Source organism: Ornithorhynchus anatinus, chromosome 20 (assembly GCF_004115215.2).
Source record: "Ornithorhynchus anatinus isolate Pmale09 chromosome 20, mOrnAna1.pri.v4, whole genome shotgun sequence".
Classification (NCBI taxonomy): Eukaryota; Metazoa; Chordata; class Mammalia; order Monotremata; family Ornithorhynchidae; genus Ornithorhynchus; species Ornithorhynchus anatinus.
The window spans coordinates 24,881,926-24,898,788 of NC_041747.1; the positions used below are offsets into that span (position 1 = coordinate 24,881,926).

The window sequence follows — 16,863 nt, forward strand, 5'->3', positions numbered from 1 at the left end:
GAAGAGGAAACAGCCTCGGTTTCTCAGACATGAGTGAAAATTAAAAGGACTTACCAACTTTCTCCCTCGCGCCACTGCTTCCCTCTGTTGTCAGTGGTGAAGTCTCATACCTGCCAGCAAAGAGCTGAAGGTCTGAGAGGAGATAACCAGTGTCTTCCAGGACCTGGGCAGGGCTAATGGGGCTATAACACACAGGCGAGGGACCTGGAATGAAGAGAATTGGGACATTAATGACGATAAATTCCACCGGTCTTCTGGATCTGACTCACAGTGGCAACTTGTGAATCATTTTTCCTACATGGTTCGAGTCGTAGTAGGAGGTCGTGTGACGGTTTTTTGATTCACAAATTTCTGAAGTTACTATGCTACGTTCTCTCTCCGCAGCCACCCAGTTTAGGACGACCAGGGTCGCGATTACAATCGCAAGCCTCCCGCACCTGAGATGAGAACTTTCCCACAGCGCACCGCAGAGAACCACGTAAAGAACTTAAATCCTCGGCGGCCCTAGGTAAGGTTCCGAGAAAGGGGTGAGGGAGGAAGAGGCCTGAGAGGAAAATAGTGAGTGTCTCAGCCAAAGCCACGGGCAGAAAAAAGAGAAGCAGCTCACCCTGGGGGCTAGAGCAGAGGCCTGGGAGTCAAAGGACCTGGGTTCTAATCCCGGTTCCGCCATTTCTCCGCTGTGTGACTTCGGGCAAGTCATTGAACTTCTCTGGGCCTCAGTTACCTCATCTGTAAAATGGGGATTGAGACTGTGAACTCCACAAGGCACATGGACTGTTCCCCACCTGATTAGCTTGTACTTTCCCCAGTGCTTAGTAGAGTGTGTGGCACATACTAAGACCTTAACAAATACCATTAAAAGAAAGTGCATTTCTCCAGGCCACGTGTGAGCTCAAGAACTGACAGTGCCGGCAGCGAGCTTGATCTTTTGCTCACTTGGTTTGTGCTTCTTTGTTTCCCAAGCATTTAGTACAGTGCCCTGCACTCTGAAGACGCTCAGTGAATGCCCTGAACTACTGCATCGGGCACGTAGGGAGAGTCTCAAGTTTCATGGTGCTGTGTGTCACTGGGGTTATGGATTGCTGCCAAACCTTGGCCTTTCAGCTCCAGTTTATCAGTTTCAGGCACAACCTGGAGTATGTTTCCTGTTCCAATTAAACATGACATTTTATTCAAAGCCTTCAGTCCAGGGACTTGAAACACTATTACAATAATACTGATAAAGCCCCCAGAATCTGTGGGAGTTCCCCACAGGAAGGGCCAGGATTTTTTGTTTTGTTTTTTTTTCCAGGAACTGTACTGATTGCTCTGGCGGGGTGTGAAATACGTGGAGCATTTTTGCCCAGTTAATCTAGACTACACTGGGAAAACCCAGCCCCACAAGGGTTTTGAAAAGTAAAATTCCTGGCAAAAAGACTATTCTTGTTAAAGGAAAACTGTTTTCCCCATTAGCATCAACGTAATACGTTGTGAAATTAATTGTGGCCATTTGATGGCTATTTCTGGCTTTGCTATTGACCCATTCTAGAAATGTTCCCCGCACAGGTCACCCTCTGATCCTTGGCTCGTTTTTTTGCTGTTTTTTAAAATGGCATTGGTTAAGCACTTACTATCTGCCAGGCACTGTACTAAGCGCTGGGGTAGATACAAGATAATCAGGTTGGACGCAGTCCTTGCCCTGTGTGGGGTTCACAGTCTTAATCCCCATTTTACAGATGAGGTAACTGAGGCCCAGGGAAGTGAAGTGGCTTGCCCAAGGTCACACAGCAGACACGTTGGGGAGCCGGGACTAGAACCCGGTTCCTTCTGACTCCCAGGCCTGTGCTCTCTCCACTAGGCCACGCTGCTCGGCCTGTCCTCTAAGGCAGCTGAGCTCTTCCCCAGCGCGGATGCGTCATACGTTGAGCACGGGATGCGGACATGTGTTCTCAATCAGGGTTTTCTGGGCTCCACTTCCAGAATAATTTTCTGTCAACGGGGGTCGGAGGGCGCCTTCCCCAAGGCTCAAGCCTCACTTCTTGCCTTTTCTTCCTTTGGCCATGCCTAGAGGAGGAACTACTTTGCCAAGCTATGGGACCCCGAGTCATCGGCCTGATTATCAGGCCTAGAGAAGCAGCATGGCCTAGTGGATAAGGCACGGGCCTGAGAGTCAGAAGGATGTGGGTTCTAATCCCCACTCTGCCACTTTGACTACGTGTTTCATGTGGGACAGGGACTATCTGACCTGATTATCTAGTTTCTACCCCACTCCTTAACTTAATACAGTGCTTGGCACAGAGTAACTGCTTAATAAATACCAGAGTTATTATTATTACCATCCTTTTCTTTAATCCACCCTGCAAATAGCTCTCATCTGAAATTTTGGTATTAATTTCCCCGTCATTTGGCATCAATGAGATTTTAGACTATAGAGCCAGAACACAGTAGAGCATGGACTCTTTTCTAGGGGCCACGAAGAGGGTTTTTCTATTGATATCCACCCTTGGCACTCATGGGTACATGTCAATTTCAACTATTTACTTTGTCCGCTCTAGTTGTAATTGAATTTAGTAAGTGCCTACAATGGGCCAAGCACTATGCCGAGTGTTGGAGAAGATACAAGATAATTATTTTTATGTTTGTCTTCCCCATTAAAATGTAAGCTCATTTTGAGCAGGAAATGAGTCTCTTCTTTATTCTAGTCTTTCCAAGCACCCAGCACAGTGCACCACATGAAGTGGGTGCTCCATAAATATTACTGGTACTACTATCGGTCAGTGGTATTTATTGAGTGCTTACTGTGTGCAGAGTATTGTACTGTACTAACACCTGGTGGAGTGCACTATAACAGAGTTGGTGGATACGTTCCCTGGCCACAGCAAGCTTACAGTCTAGAGGATCACTACCACCACCACTGATAATTGTGGTATTCGTTAAATGCTTACTATGCGTCGAGCACTGTACTAAGCACTGGGGTAGATATGAGATAATCGGGTCCCATCTGGGACTCATAGCCAAAGTAGGAGGGAGAATGGGCACCGAATTCCCATTTCGCAGATGAGGAAACGGGGGCACAGAGGAGTTAAGCGACGACTTACCCAACGTCACACAGCAGGTAAGTGGCAGAGGCGGGATGAGAACTCAGGTCCTCTGACTCCCAAGCCCGTGCACTTTCCATAAGGCCACACTGATTCTGATCTACCACTCCTTCCATCACTCCTCTGGATATTCTGGAGGCTTCTAAAGATGGTAATGTCCTATTCATTCATCTCTTCTTCCTAATTGCTCTTCTGACGTAGCAAATGGAGAACTAAAAAGAGGAGATATCACTTCAAGGCATGAAGCGTATCTGTAAATAGGAAGATACCCTGGACCGATTTTGGAGCACTTTTTGTCACAAATCTAACAGAGAAGAGTTTTTAGAAGGATGTTTAATTCTTTTTATGGTGTTCGTTCAGGGCTTACTATGTGTCAAAAACTATTCTAAGAGTTGAAATCAACTGAAGGGAAATCTTTAAGAAGTTATCTTTTCCCCTACAAACTCTTCTGGAGCATCCAGAAAAGAGAAAAAGCCCTCAAAACGCAGTTTACTCATCTCGAACCTGGAAAAAAAATTCTTCCAGGAAAACAAAACAGGCTCCAATCCATCATCCCCACCAAGTCTTATTACGTCCTCGGTATCGGCTTCACACTTGGTCTTTTGTTCTGCCGTCCTCCTAAAGACTGCTCAGCCGAAATCTCTCTAGACTCATTGGTGCCATTAGCAATTCAGTGGCCTCATCTTTGGACACAAGTTCTGAGAGTTTGGTAATAAACCGTTGCTCGAGACTGAAGCCAGAAGAGAAGATGTGAGGAGTCAGTCAGGCAATAGCACTTATTGAGCACTTACTGTGTGAAAACACTGTACTAAGTGCTTGGGACAGTACAATATAGCAATAAACAGACACATTCCCTGCCCACAATGAGCTTATAGTCCAGAGGGGGAGACAGACACTAGTATAGATAAATAAATGAATTACAGATCTTTACATAAGTGGTGTGGGGCTGGGAGCAGGGGAAGAATAAAGGGAGCAAGTCAGGGAGATGCAGAAGGGAGTGGGTGAGGAGGGAAAGAGGGCTCAGTCCTGGAGGGCCTCTTGGAGGAGATGTGCCTTCCATAAGGCTTTGAAGTGGAGACGAGTAATTATCTGATTGCTATGTGCAGAGCACTGTTCTAAGCACTTGGGAGAGTATAATACAATAGTGTATAAAATGGGGGTAAAATACCTGTTCGCCCTCCTTCCTTCTCAGTGTGGGACATAATATGAGCTTAAGAAATATCATTAAAAAAATATAGTAAAAAGTCATGAGACTGTATCTGTAGATCACTTAGAACTCCTTGAAAGGCCAGTTCTCTGTGAGAACAAGATGTTAGGCTATAATGAGGACAGACTTCATAATAAATAACAGTTACATCTGGAAAAAATGAAATTTTGGAGCAAGGAATGGGTCTTGCCACTTGGCCTTTTAAAATCTTTCTTAACTTTTTGGCTGCTTTGGGAAATCCTCAAACCACTAGCATAGAGGAGTTTTTAGACCTTGTCCTTTTACTCAAAAAGGAGGTTAAGGATTCCCTTGACTATCTCCTGGTCTAAGACATCATTTTGAAGACCAGAGGACCAGTTTATGTCCCAGCAGATCGTAATCACGACGGTCTGTATTAAGCACTTACTTTGTGCCTAGAATTATGCTAGGTAGCTACAAGATCATCAGATCGGATAATAATAATTATGGTATTTATTAAGTGCTTACTATGTCCCAAGTACTCTTCTAAGCATTGGGGTAGATGCAAGGTAATCAGGGTGTCCCACGTGGGGCTCACTGTCTCAAGGCACAGAGAAGTGAAGTGACTTGCCCAAAGTCACACAGCAGACAAATGGTGGAGCCGGGATTAGAACCCACGACCTCTGACTCCCGAGCTCGGGCTCTTTCCAGTAAGTCAAGCTGCTTCTCTGTCTCTGACCCTTACTGAGAGGGAGCGAGAGCAGGTATTTTATCCCCATTTTACAGAGAAGGAAACTGAGGCCCAGAGAGATTAAGTGACTTATCCAAGGACTCTTTCTTCATTTGTGAAAATGGGCTAAGATATTTCTTCTCTTTCCCCTATAGATTGTGAGCCCCATGTGAGACAGGAACTGATAGTGTCTATTTTAGCATAGTGTTTGGCACATAGACGCTTACCAAAATACCACAATTGATACTGAGGAGAATAAAAGAGCAAGAGGGGTGTGTGCTCCCAAGTCACACAATATATTGCTGCTGACTTGATTTGAGTCACAACAATGTAGAAATTAAAGCTCTGGGAAAACAACGGCATCCCTCTTCTGTAGAGGGGTGGTCTCGGAAATTCTAACTTCGCAATGTGACGAGAGGCAGTGTGGCCTAGTGGAAAGAGCATAGGCCCGGGAGGCAGAGGACTTGACTTCAAATCCTTGCACTGCTACTTGTCTGCCTTGTGACTTTGGGCAAAACACTCAACTTCTTTTTGCCTTAGTTTCCTCCTCTGCAAAATGGATATTGAGACTGCGAGTCCTATATGGGACAGGGACTGTGTCCAACCTGATTATTTTGTTTCTACTCCACTGCTCAGTAAAGTGTCTGGTACACAGTAAGCGCCTAACAAATCCCCTTTAAAAAAAAGATTTGTGGGGGAAACCATGCGTTAGTCCCCTTGCTCAGCGCCTTGGGAGAATTTTGGCAGAGGTAAATGTTTGGAAAAAAAAGCCAATCAAATTCCTCTCAAAAACAACAGCAAGAGAATGGAGAAGCAAAAAGGAGATCTGCTTAAGTCATACAATTCTGGAAATCTGTCCTTGAAATCTCCATTCTGAGATCCCTGACTGGCGAACTTTAAAATACAAGGGTAGGAATCTGATTCTGGATCATAGAGAAGCAGAGTCTGAAGCTAAAGCCGTGGTAAATTGATTGGCCAATGCCCCGATGTTCTACACTCCTCCACTCTCCCCAGAAGTAACGATGGACCACCCACTGAGGGGAAGGCACGTACTAGGCCCTTCCTGTAGACTGGAAGCTCCTCGAAGGCAAGGATCACATCTACCGAATCTGTAGTTTTGTACTTTCTCAAGCATTTAGTACAGTGCTCTGCACACAGCAAGCATTCAGTCAATATCGGTGACTGATTGATTGATTGATTGGGAGCCTTCCATAGAACTGCACAGGTGATCCCTATCTTCATGCAGCTTCCATTCTAATGGAAGACGTAAGTGTTGAGAAGCAGCATGGCCTAGTAGATAGAGCACGGGCTTGGGAGTCAGAAGGACCCGGGTTCTAATCTTTGTTCTGACAGTTGTCTGCTATGTGATCTTGAGCAAGTCACTTGACTTCTCTGGGCCTCAGTTACCTCATCTGTAAACTGGGATTAAGACAGTGAGGACCTCTGAGGGATGTGGACTGTATCCAACCTGATTACTTTGTATCTACCCCAGTGCTTAGAACAGTACCTGGGCACAGAGTAAGTGCTGAACAAACAGCATAAAGAAAAGCGAATTGATTTTGTGTTATTTTCCATTACTTTACGAGGTATAAAAGTGACACCTTTAGGCTCCTCTTTTCCCTCTTTTAAACACTGGGCCCCTCTCCGACCTCCATCCTGCCTCCTCGTATTCTCAAAAATAGAACCCAGTGACCCTGCCGTGACTCCAGTGGTATAAAAAAAAGTTGACTGGGCCTCCCTGCTTTCAGTCTGGCTTTCCCAGCCCCTCCTCCCCACCTCAATCTAAACAAAAGATGCCAGAGCTGAAGTTCTGCGTTGCCCTCAAATACTGTGGGTAACCCCACAGATTTTCCGAGAATGTCAAACACCATTTCAGAGAGCAGACAAGAGAATGAAAAGAGCAAACTATTTAACGCGGGAATGGCTTTCCTTCCCGGAAAACTTTCCAAAAACAGATGGCTTCGCATCCTGCTTGGTGGGGTTAGACGCAGTCTCTCTAAAATACCTAGGTATCGATCAATCAATCAATGCTTTTGATTGTTTTATAGTATTTGTTAGCCGCTTAGTATGCGTCAAACACTGTTCTAACTGCTGAGGTAGATACAAATGAACTACGTTGGACACAGCCCCTGTCCTCTATGGGACTCACAGTCTAAGTAGGAGGGAAAACAGGAGATCTGAGCAGATCTGCCCAAGGTCACACGACAAGCATCTGGCAGAGTCGGGATTAGAATCCAGGTCCTCTGACACCCAGGCCCATGCTCTTTCCATTAGGCCATGCTGCTTCTCTTTATTGAGCACTTACTGGGTGCAGAGCACTGTAAAAAATGGTTGGGAGAGTACAGTGTAACAGAGTTGGCAGACACATTCCTTGCCCACAACGAGTTTATAGCCTAGAGGAGGATGTGGACATTGATATAAATTAAAAAATAGATTATGGATATGGACAGAAGTGCTGTGCTCTAGACTGCAAGCTCCCTGTAGGCAGGGAATTTGTCTTGCAACTCTGTTATATTGATTTCTCCCAAGTGGTTGGTAGAGTGCTCTGCACCCAGTGAGCGCTCAATAAATATGACTGATCGGTGGAATGATTGATTGAATGAATGAATGCAAGTGGGATGGAACAAGGCAGGCCAGGGGAGAGCCGAGAAATGCAGTTCTGTCACAACCTTAAGAAAATGTGGGCGGTCTCTGCTCCGGGCTGCTGGGATGTAAAATGCGCATCTCCCACCTCCATTCATTCATTTATTCAATCATACTGATTGACCATTTACTATGTGCAGAACACTGTACTAAGCACTTGGGATGGTACAATATAACAATAAACAGCCACATCTCCAGAGAAGTAAATGAACCTCAAGCCGAGTGCTTAGTTCAGTGCTCTGCACACAGTAGGCTCTCAATAAATATGATCGATTGGTTCATTTCAGAAAGGACAAGTCACTTGGCTATGTGACGTGGGGTAAGTCACTTCACTTCTCTGTGCCTCAGTTACCTCATCTGAAAATTGAGGATTAAGAGTGTGAGCCCCACGTGGGACAGGGACTGTGTCCAACCTGCTTAGGTTCTACCTACCCAGGCATTTAATACTGGGCCTGCACCTAGTCAGTGATTAACAAATACCATTAAAAAAAAAAAAAGGTATGTCCCACAGCTGCTTTTCAGCTGTGACGTGACCGGGTCATGGCAGCTGAGAAGGGAGCATGCCCATCATGCCTTTTCCTCTCCGGCACGCGGGGCCAGGCAGAGAGAGCTTAGTAGCCGCCTGACCCACTGGAAGGAAAATAATGTCCTTTCGTCGCCTGGGTGGTCTCAAACTCTGTACACAGGGAAGAAGATGAGTTCCTTGGCCTGCTCCTCCTACTTTGCGAGATCTAGTCCTAAGCTGAGGGGATTTCGAGAATGACAGAGGGTCTCTCTCCCTCTGTCCAGGGCGGATCTGGGGCATTTAATCAGGCCTGGGGTTATTTACCACCCTGAGACCTCATGGGAAAGGTCAGGATGGTTCTGGAAGCTGCTGGGACTCAGTTCCAGGGTGGGCCTGAACCAAACCAAATTCTCTGGCCGCTTCGCCAATCCCTCCCGCTCTCCCAGGACCCCTTCAGGCTAGAAAACTGACCCCAGGAACCCCGAGGCCCTTTATGGACCTTAAAGAGTCCCTGCTACTTCCTTTCCAGATGTAGCTGTCCCTGCCAGGTAGGGTCAGAACCAGGAGTTGGTGGCAAGAGGAAAAGGCTTCCACCCCGGGGATCGATCTCAGTCAGATTCTAAAATCCATCGATGGTATTTACTAAGCATTTACTGTGTGCAGAGCACTGAGCTAAAAACTTGGGAGAGTACAATAGGGGCTCAGGTTGTGAGCCCCACACGGGATAACCTGATCACCTTGTATCCTCTCCAGTGCTTAGAACAGTGCTTTGCAAATAGTAAGCGCTTAACAAATGCCATCATCATCATTACAATAGAAAAAAGTTAGCAGAAACATTCCCTGCCCTGAAGGAGCTTTCAGGCTTGTAGATCTGGACTGCTGAAAAGCATATCTTGTCATCTGAAGCACCTCTGCATTGTCTCTGAGAAAAAAGAGGCTGATTGCCCTCTAAACTGTGGGGAACAGATGAAAGCCAGATCACATCTTCCCAAGCTGCTAAAAGGAAACCAAAAAAAAAAAATAAGACCTTCATGGAAATTAAATGTCTTGAGGGAGTTTAATCTCTTTTTACTTTTTCTCCCTCTCTTTCTCTGTCTCCCTCTCTCCTTTCTATCCCTCTTCTTTTCTCTCTCCCTCTCTCTCTTTTTCTCTCTCCTGTATTCTCTCTCTTCCTTTCAATCTCTCCCTGTTTTCCTCTTCCTCTCTTTCCCCCTTTATCTCTTCCTCTTCTCTCTCCCTCTCTTAATGTCTTTATCTCTCCCTCTTCACTCCCTATCTTTGTCTCTTCCTCTCTCTCTCTAGCTCTCTCTCCCTCCTCTTTATCTCTCCTTCTCTTTCTCTCTCCCTTGTTAAGTAAGAGCTTAACAAATGCAATAAAAAGAAAAAGTAAAAAAAGAGCCACAAAGAGCAGGGGAGACCTGGGTTGGGAAGAGAGAGCCAGGCAAGGCCCAGATCCACAGACACCAGCCAGAAATCAACCGCTTAGTACAGTGCTCAATAAATATGATTGAATGAATGAATGAAGGAACAAAACAGAGGAACAGCCTTCAGGGCATAGGGGAAAGAGCCCAGGCCTGAGAGTAAGGAGATCTGGGTTCTAATCCCGTCTCCACCACTTTTCCACTGCGTGATTTTGAGAGAGTAACTTAATCTCTCTGTGGCTCAGTTTCCTCATCTGTCAAATGGGGATTAAATCCCCATTCTCCCTTCCCCTTAGACTAGGAGCCCCACGTCTGATCTGACTGTATTTAGCACAGGGCTTGGCGCATAGTAAGTGCTTAACAAATACGATTTTTATTACCCGTGTCGACTGCACTCTTGGGTCTGATTGTCCCCAGCTCTAAAACGGGGGAGGGAGGAGGAAGGAAGAACGGTTCTGAGTTGCAGAGAAACACTCTCCGCAAGTACACTGTATTCACATAGTAAGCATGGAGGCAGTTGTAACATCTCCGCCGTTCTAGCAGGTGAATGCATAATCGATCAATCAATCGGATTTTCTGAGCTCTGTGCGGGGCACTGAACTGAGCGCTTGGCAGAGGACAATCCAACAGAGTTGGTAAACACATTCCCTACCCAGATGAGCTTACGGTCTAGAGGGATAGAAACCATGACTAATTCTCACCTGGGTAGGGTATTCTTTCCCAGCACTCGGTATGGGGCTCGCTACACAGTAAGTACTTAATAATTATTATTACTTTCAGAGTATGAAAGTATAAATCCTCCCCCGCCTCACTTGGACTCCATTTAGACTCGGATCAGGCTGTTTATCTTAACAAGTTTTAAGGTTTAGAGTCTCATTTTTGCAAAGTGCTCAGACACAGCTGTGATGACAGGTGCTATGTAAATAAAGCGCTCCTGGCTTGAGTTTCGCAGAGAGCCAAGTCGGTTTGGCGAAAATTACCTTGGGTTGGGCTGTGTATTCAATCATTCGTATTTATTGGGTGCTTACTGTCCATTCCAAGCGCTTAGTACAGTGCTCTGCACATAGTAAGCGCTCAATAAATGCTATTGAATGAATGAATGAATGCTGTGTGCAGAGCACTGGACGGAGTTCTTGGGAGACTACAATACATCGTGACGGTAAACATGTTCCCTACCCAAAAGGGGATTACGGTTTAAAGGGGGAATTTACAGTCTATAGGGGATAATAATGATAGGTGGAGATCAACTATAAACCACTCTGACTGTGAGCCTCAGCAAAAAGAAACTAGATTATCCCAGCAGCCCCTTGGCGATATACCAGGGATGGGCCATGACAAAAATATCTTCACTTGGTCTTGGAGCAGAGAGAAAAAATGGAAAATGGGCTGCAGAGATTTTGCCCAAATAAAAGTTAACCGTAATTCCAGAACTCACGGCCCCAGTGTTCCATTTCCCAATCTTTTTCCTCACTAGAGGCTCTGAGTTTCCTCCTCTAAGTGTGTCTCTGCCTGCTGTTTGACCTTGGGCGAGGCACCTAACCTCTCTATACCTCTGTTTGCTCATCTCTACAATGGGAATCCTAGACCCTGTTTTCCCGCCTACTTGACTGCGAGCCCCACGCGGGACAGGGACTATGTCTAACTTGATTATCTGGGACCTACCCCAGGGCTTAGTACAGTGCTTGACAAGTAGTAAGCACTTAACAAATACCACGATTATTATTATTATTATTATTATTACTGTTCTCCTAATGTTCCACAGCCTTGTGTGAACCCATTCCACACTCAACCGCAAGGCCAGAAGTCCCACAGACCCTAGAGCGGTAGAGAAGAGCTCACCACGGAGCAAGTCTAATTAGAGATGCTTCTAGAAAAACAGCCTCCTTCTCCTCCTGTCCAGGGAGGGTTTGGAGATTTGGGGCATGGCCATTGCCAACCACAATCCAGAGGGCATCTGGGAGAGGCCAGGATGGTTCTAGAAGCATCAGTTCCAAACCAAACTTCCCGGCCTCTCCCTGCATCTTTCCCAAAGCATCCCACTCCTTCCCAATATCTCCCCTACCCAAGCTAGGAAATTGACCCAGGGGAGGGTCAGGGCCAAAGGACCTTTTGAGGAAGCCTAGAAGTAGCTTGGTCTAGTGAAAAGAGCATGGCCGTGGGAGTCAGAGGATCTGGGTAATTCTGCCTCTGCCACTTGTCTGTTTTGTGACTTTGGGCCAGTCTCTTCACTTCTCTGTGTCTCACTTACTTTATCTGTAAAATGGGGATTAAGGCTTGAGCCCTGTGTGGGAAAGGGACTGTGTCTAACCTGGTTAGCTTGCATCTACCCCAGCGTTTAAGCGCTTAACAAATACCAACATTATTATTATTACAGTGCCTGGCACATAGTAAGCACTTAACAAATACCATTGAAAAAGAAGATAACTTTCGGCTATTACCTTTTCAGAACCGCCTGCCCTCCCCTCCTCTCCACGTGGGCTCAGAACCACATAGAACACCAGGAGTTGGTTGGGAAAGGCCAAGGCTTCCACCCCTACCCACGACGTCTGCCCAATTCCTTTTTCCAAAAGTCAGCCGGACCCAGACCAACGTAGCTTCATGTGAGCCCACAGGTCGATCGACAAATAATCGCGGCTCTGCCACTTAACTGCTGTGGGACTTTGGTCAAGTGACTTTACGTCTCTGAACCTCAGTTGCCTCATCTGTAAAATGGGGATTAAGACTGTGAGGCCCATTGTGGGACGGGGGGCTGTGTCCTACCTGATTAGCTTGTATTTGCAACAGCGCTCAGTACCGTGCCCGGCAATGGTAAGTACTTAAAAAATACCATTTTAAAAAAGGATAGTATTACTGAACACCTAATAGACAAACAACTCTGTACTAAGTGAATGGGAGAATACAGTAGAATGGAAGACATAAACCCTGCTCTCAAAAAGCCAACTATCCAGCAAGGGAGACGGGCACCAAATATTTAAATATAGGGGATAAAAGAGAATAGAAAGATGGCTATGTGGATGAATATGTGCTTAAATAGTAGTCGGTGATTCTCCGTGTACAGAAGCGCTAGGGAAGGTATCACCCATCTCAACTGCATGGGAGATGGGAGAGACTCCATTTCCTCATCTGTAAAATGGGGATGAAGACCGTGAGCCGCATATGGGACAGGGACTGTGTCCGACTTGATTTAGCATTTAGTACAGTGCTTGGCACATTGTAAGCACTTAACAAATGCTATAAAAAAAGAGAAGCAGGCCCAATATGGGAGGTTAAACTCATCAAAGAAGCACGGCAGCCCCCTCCTACTCCCTATCGATGGTGGTATTTATTGAGCATTTGCCGCGTGCAGAGCACTGGACTGAGCACTTGGGAGAGTAGAACCCAATAAAGTTGGTAGGGGTGATCTCTGCCCCTCTCTGAACTGTGCTAGCGTCCTTGTTCCATGACTCTACCATCATACCCCCCCGCACTCTGGGACAACAAGGAGTCCCAGAGGGCCCGATGGAAGACAGAATGGGTAAAATCACCTCGGTATGAGGCTCAACTCCCCTCTGGCCTTCGCTGCTTTAAAGTATTCACCATTTAAGTGCAGGGAGCAATTAAACCGATTCGCTTCAGTGTTGCCGGTTTGGAATTTCGTCCATTAGATCGGCCATCAGCCTTGCAGAAAGACAAAGAAAAACCTTGCGACCCCATAAATTCTTTACCATCTGACTAAACTGTGACCAGCGCTCCCGGGGCTTAATGGAGACGATGCTGCTTATCCCATTAATCACATCAATTGACGGTATAGCAGCGTGGCTCAGTGGAAAGAGCATGGGCTTTGGAGTCAGAGGTCATGAGTTCGAATCCCAGCTCTGCCACTTGTCAGCTGTGTGACTGTGGGCAAGTCACTTAACTTCTCTGTGCCTCAGTTACCTCATCTGTAAAATGGGGATTAAGACTGTGAGCCCCACGTGGGACAAGCTGATTCCCCAGTGTCTACCCCAGCGCTTAGAACAGTGCTCTGCACATAGAAAGCGCTTAACAAATACCAACATTACTCTCTGTAGAGCACTTACTATGTGCAGAGCCCTGTACTAAGCACTTGGGAGAGTACAGTACAACAGAGTTAGCCGACAGGTTCCCCGCCCACCCTGAGCTTAAAGTCTAGAGGACCGATAGAGTCAATCAATCAGTGGTATTTATTGAGCGCTTACTATGTGCAGAGCACTCTACTAAGAGTTCGGAAGAGTACAGTACAATAGAACTAGTGCACACGTTCCCCATCCACAATGAGTTTAGAGTCTAGAGGACAGATACCATTAATCAAACAGTGGTATTTATCGGGTGCTTACTATGTGCAGAGGACAGTACTAAGCACTTGGGAGAATAATAATAATAATAATAATGGTATTTGTTAAGCACTTACTATGTGCTTAATTATTGCCATTAATGCCGATAATGGCAATTATTGCCATTGTTCTTGCCTGTCCATCTCCCCCGATTAGACTGTAAGCCTGTCAAAGGGCAGGGACTGTCTCTGTTACCGATTTGTCCATTCCAAGCGCTCAGTACAGTGCTCTGCACATAGTAAGCACTCAATAAATACTATTGAATGAATGAATGAATGTGCCAAGCACTGTTCTAAGCACTGGACTAGATACAAGGTAATCAGGTTGGACACAGTCCCTGACCCACATGGGGCTCACAGTCTCGATGTCCATTTTATAGATAACTGAGGCCCAGAGAAGTGAAGTGACTTGCCCAAGGTCACACAGCGGACAAGTGGCAGAGTGGGATTAGAACCCTTGACCCTCTGACTCTCAGGCCCGGGCTTTATCCACTAGGCAACGCTGCTTCTGTAAGAAGTCCATTTTACAGATGATGAAACTGAGGCCCAGTAGTTAAGTGACTTGTCCAAAGTCCCACAGCAGACAAGTGGCGGAGCCGGGATTAGAATCCACATCCTGCGACTTTTGGGTTTGTGCTCTTTCCACTGGGGCCCGTTGCTTAAGCAACTTAAGGAAATACAAAATTTGAGAATCAGTTCCAGAGAAAGGGAACCCAACCCACGTGGAAAAAGAGCATCAGCGATTGCTCCGGCTTCTTAGAGCATTCTCAGTGGTAAGAGCACGGGCTTGGGAGTCAGAGGTCATGGGTTCGAAACCCAGATCTGCCACTCGGCAGCCGTGTGACTGTGGGCAAGTCACTTCACTTCTCTGGGCCTCAGTTACCTCATCTGTAAAATGGGGATTAAGACTGTGAGCCTCGCGTGGGACAACCTGACTACTCTGTATCTACCCCAGCACTTAGAACAGTGCTCTGCACATAGTAAGCGCTTAACAAATACCAACATTATTATTATTATTATTTAACTGCAGAATTAACTTCTTCGGTTTTCTGCCACATTTTCGCATCTTTCGGCCACAATCCCCAGCTACCTCCCACGACGACAGAACTAGCAGACTCGTTCCCTGCCCACAGCGAGCTCACAGTCTAGAGATCAGATACCGTTAAGGGTATTTATTGAGCACTTACTATGTGCAGAGCACTCTACCAAGCGCCTGGCAGAGTACAGTTCTACAGAATTTAGCAGACACATCCTCTGCCCCTAGGGTATGTGAAGCCTTGGGAGTTCAGAAGCCCAGCATTTGGTCGTGGCTTTCATTCGCATTACAGGACTTTCCTCGTTGGTCCGCATTCTAATTTCTTCTCCGCCCGCCTAATTTCTTTCAGGCCCCAAATCGGTAGAAGCTCCTTCTGCCTATGGAACTGCCTCAGACCCTGCCAAAATGAAATTCAAGCTGGCCGAATCCTTTATTTACCACGCTCAGATATTCTCTACATAGAAAAATGTCTTCTCGGCCAGGTCGCTCATGTGTTTGCATTTGCGTTCGTGGCTCCCTTCCCTAATTTCCTACAGAATGATTCCTTCTTTTAAACTAGAATTCGCCCATTCACTTCTGGGCAGAAGACACGTTGGAAAACACCGTTTGAACTTCAGATATCCTGTGCTCTTTTAGCATTCTGCTTCCTACCCTGGCAACATAGAAGCTTAAGTTCCAATTTTTTTTAAAAAAAAAAAAAAGGAAGAAAAGCCCACTTATCTCCCTTTTCCTGCATCCCTTACATGCTTTTCGTAGAGCTCACTCTGCTTGAACAAAGCTTCCTTACTAAGGTTGCCAAGCACACACGTGCCTATCCACTACCTCACTGGGGTCCCTCAGGGCCAAAGCTCTACCCAGATTCTCCGGAGAGCCATCTCTAGGGCTAATTTGCATGTGCTTTGCATGCGATTTGCATACAGGAAGAGCCTGTTGGGTCTGTCCTGGGGCCATTTTCAAATAAAATGGCATTCATTGCTGTTCTACTATTATTTTATCTAGATTTTGCTCTTCTCCCTTCCTCGCCAGCCATGCGTCTCGACGATGGACGATCCCAAGGCCTCTAGACGGGATGCTCACCGTGGGCGGGGAACGCATCTTTCGGCTCCGCCAAGCGCTTAGTACAGTGCTCAGCCCAGGGTAAGTGCTCTGTAAATACCGTGGATTGATGGATTGATTGATTAGGATGGAGGGAGCTGCCCGGGGCTGGCCAGTGGAGGAGGACAGAGCCAGGAAAAGTCATCAGAAACCTCTGGCAGGTCTCCTGGAAATTCCCAGGTCTCGGTTGGAGAATCCTGGACTCGATAGAGATTAGGATACTATCAGATACTGGTCTGTCATTTCCCAAGACAGCAGGACATTTTCTGGAAGCATTCCTATTACATTTTTTTTTAGGGAATTTGTTCAGCGCTGGCTATGTTGGTATTTGTTTGTTAAGCGCTTACTATGTGCAGAACACTGTTCTAAGCGCTGGTGTAGATACATGGTCATCAGGTTGTCCCACGTGAGGCTCACAGTCTTACTCCCCATTTTACACATGAGGTAACTGGGGCACAGAGAAGTTAAGTGACTTGGCCGCAGTCACAAAGCTGCCAAGTGGCAGAGCTGTGATTCGAGCCCATGACCTCTGACTCCCGAGCCCGGGCTCTTTCCACTGGGCTACGCTGTTTCTCTATGTGTCAAACACCGTTCTAAGCACTGGGGTAGATACAAGATAATCAGGTTGAACACAGTCCCCCGTCCCACATGTGACTTCACCGTAGAAGAGGGAGGGACAGCAGGTGTGTTATCCCCATTTTACAGATGAGATCACCGAGACACCAGAGCAGTTGAGTTTCTTGCACAGCAGAGAAGGGGAGGGACGGGGATTAGAACCCTGCTCCCCTGACTCCTGGGCTTGGCCGCATCCTCCTTGCCTCCATCCAGGGCTGTATGTAGGGAGAAGGGGGCCGGGGAGGG

The 16,863-nt window shown here is 46.5% G+C and overlaps 1 protein-coding gene across 6 annotated transcripts in view; it reads right to left on the reverse strand.

Annotated features, from left to right (window-relative positions):
* Positions 1 to 16,863, reverse strand: part of AMOTL1 (angiomotin like 1) — a 91,853-nt gene that overhangs the window by 47,865 nt on the left and 27,125 nt on the right. For 5 of the 6 annotated variants that reach the window (XM_029048055.2, XM_029048054.2, XM_029048057.2 and 2 more), the window contains one exon: positions 55 to 204. In XM_029048055.2, the coding sequence (XP_028903888.1) occupies positions 55 to 204 (150 nt within the window). Of the gene's footprint in view, positions 1 to 54; positions 205 to 3,077; positions 3,110 to 16,863 lie in introns of those variants that run through there. The other variant, XM_029048060.1, reaches the window with a different exon arrangement.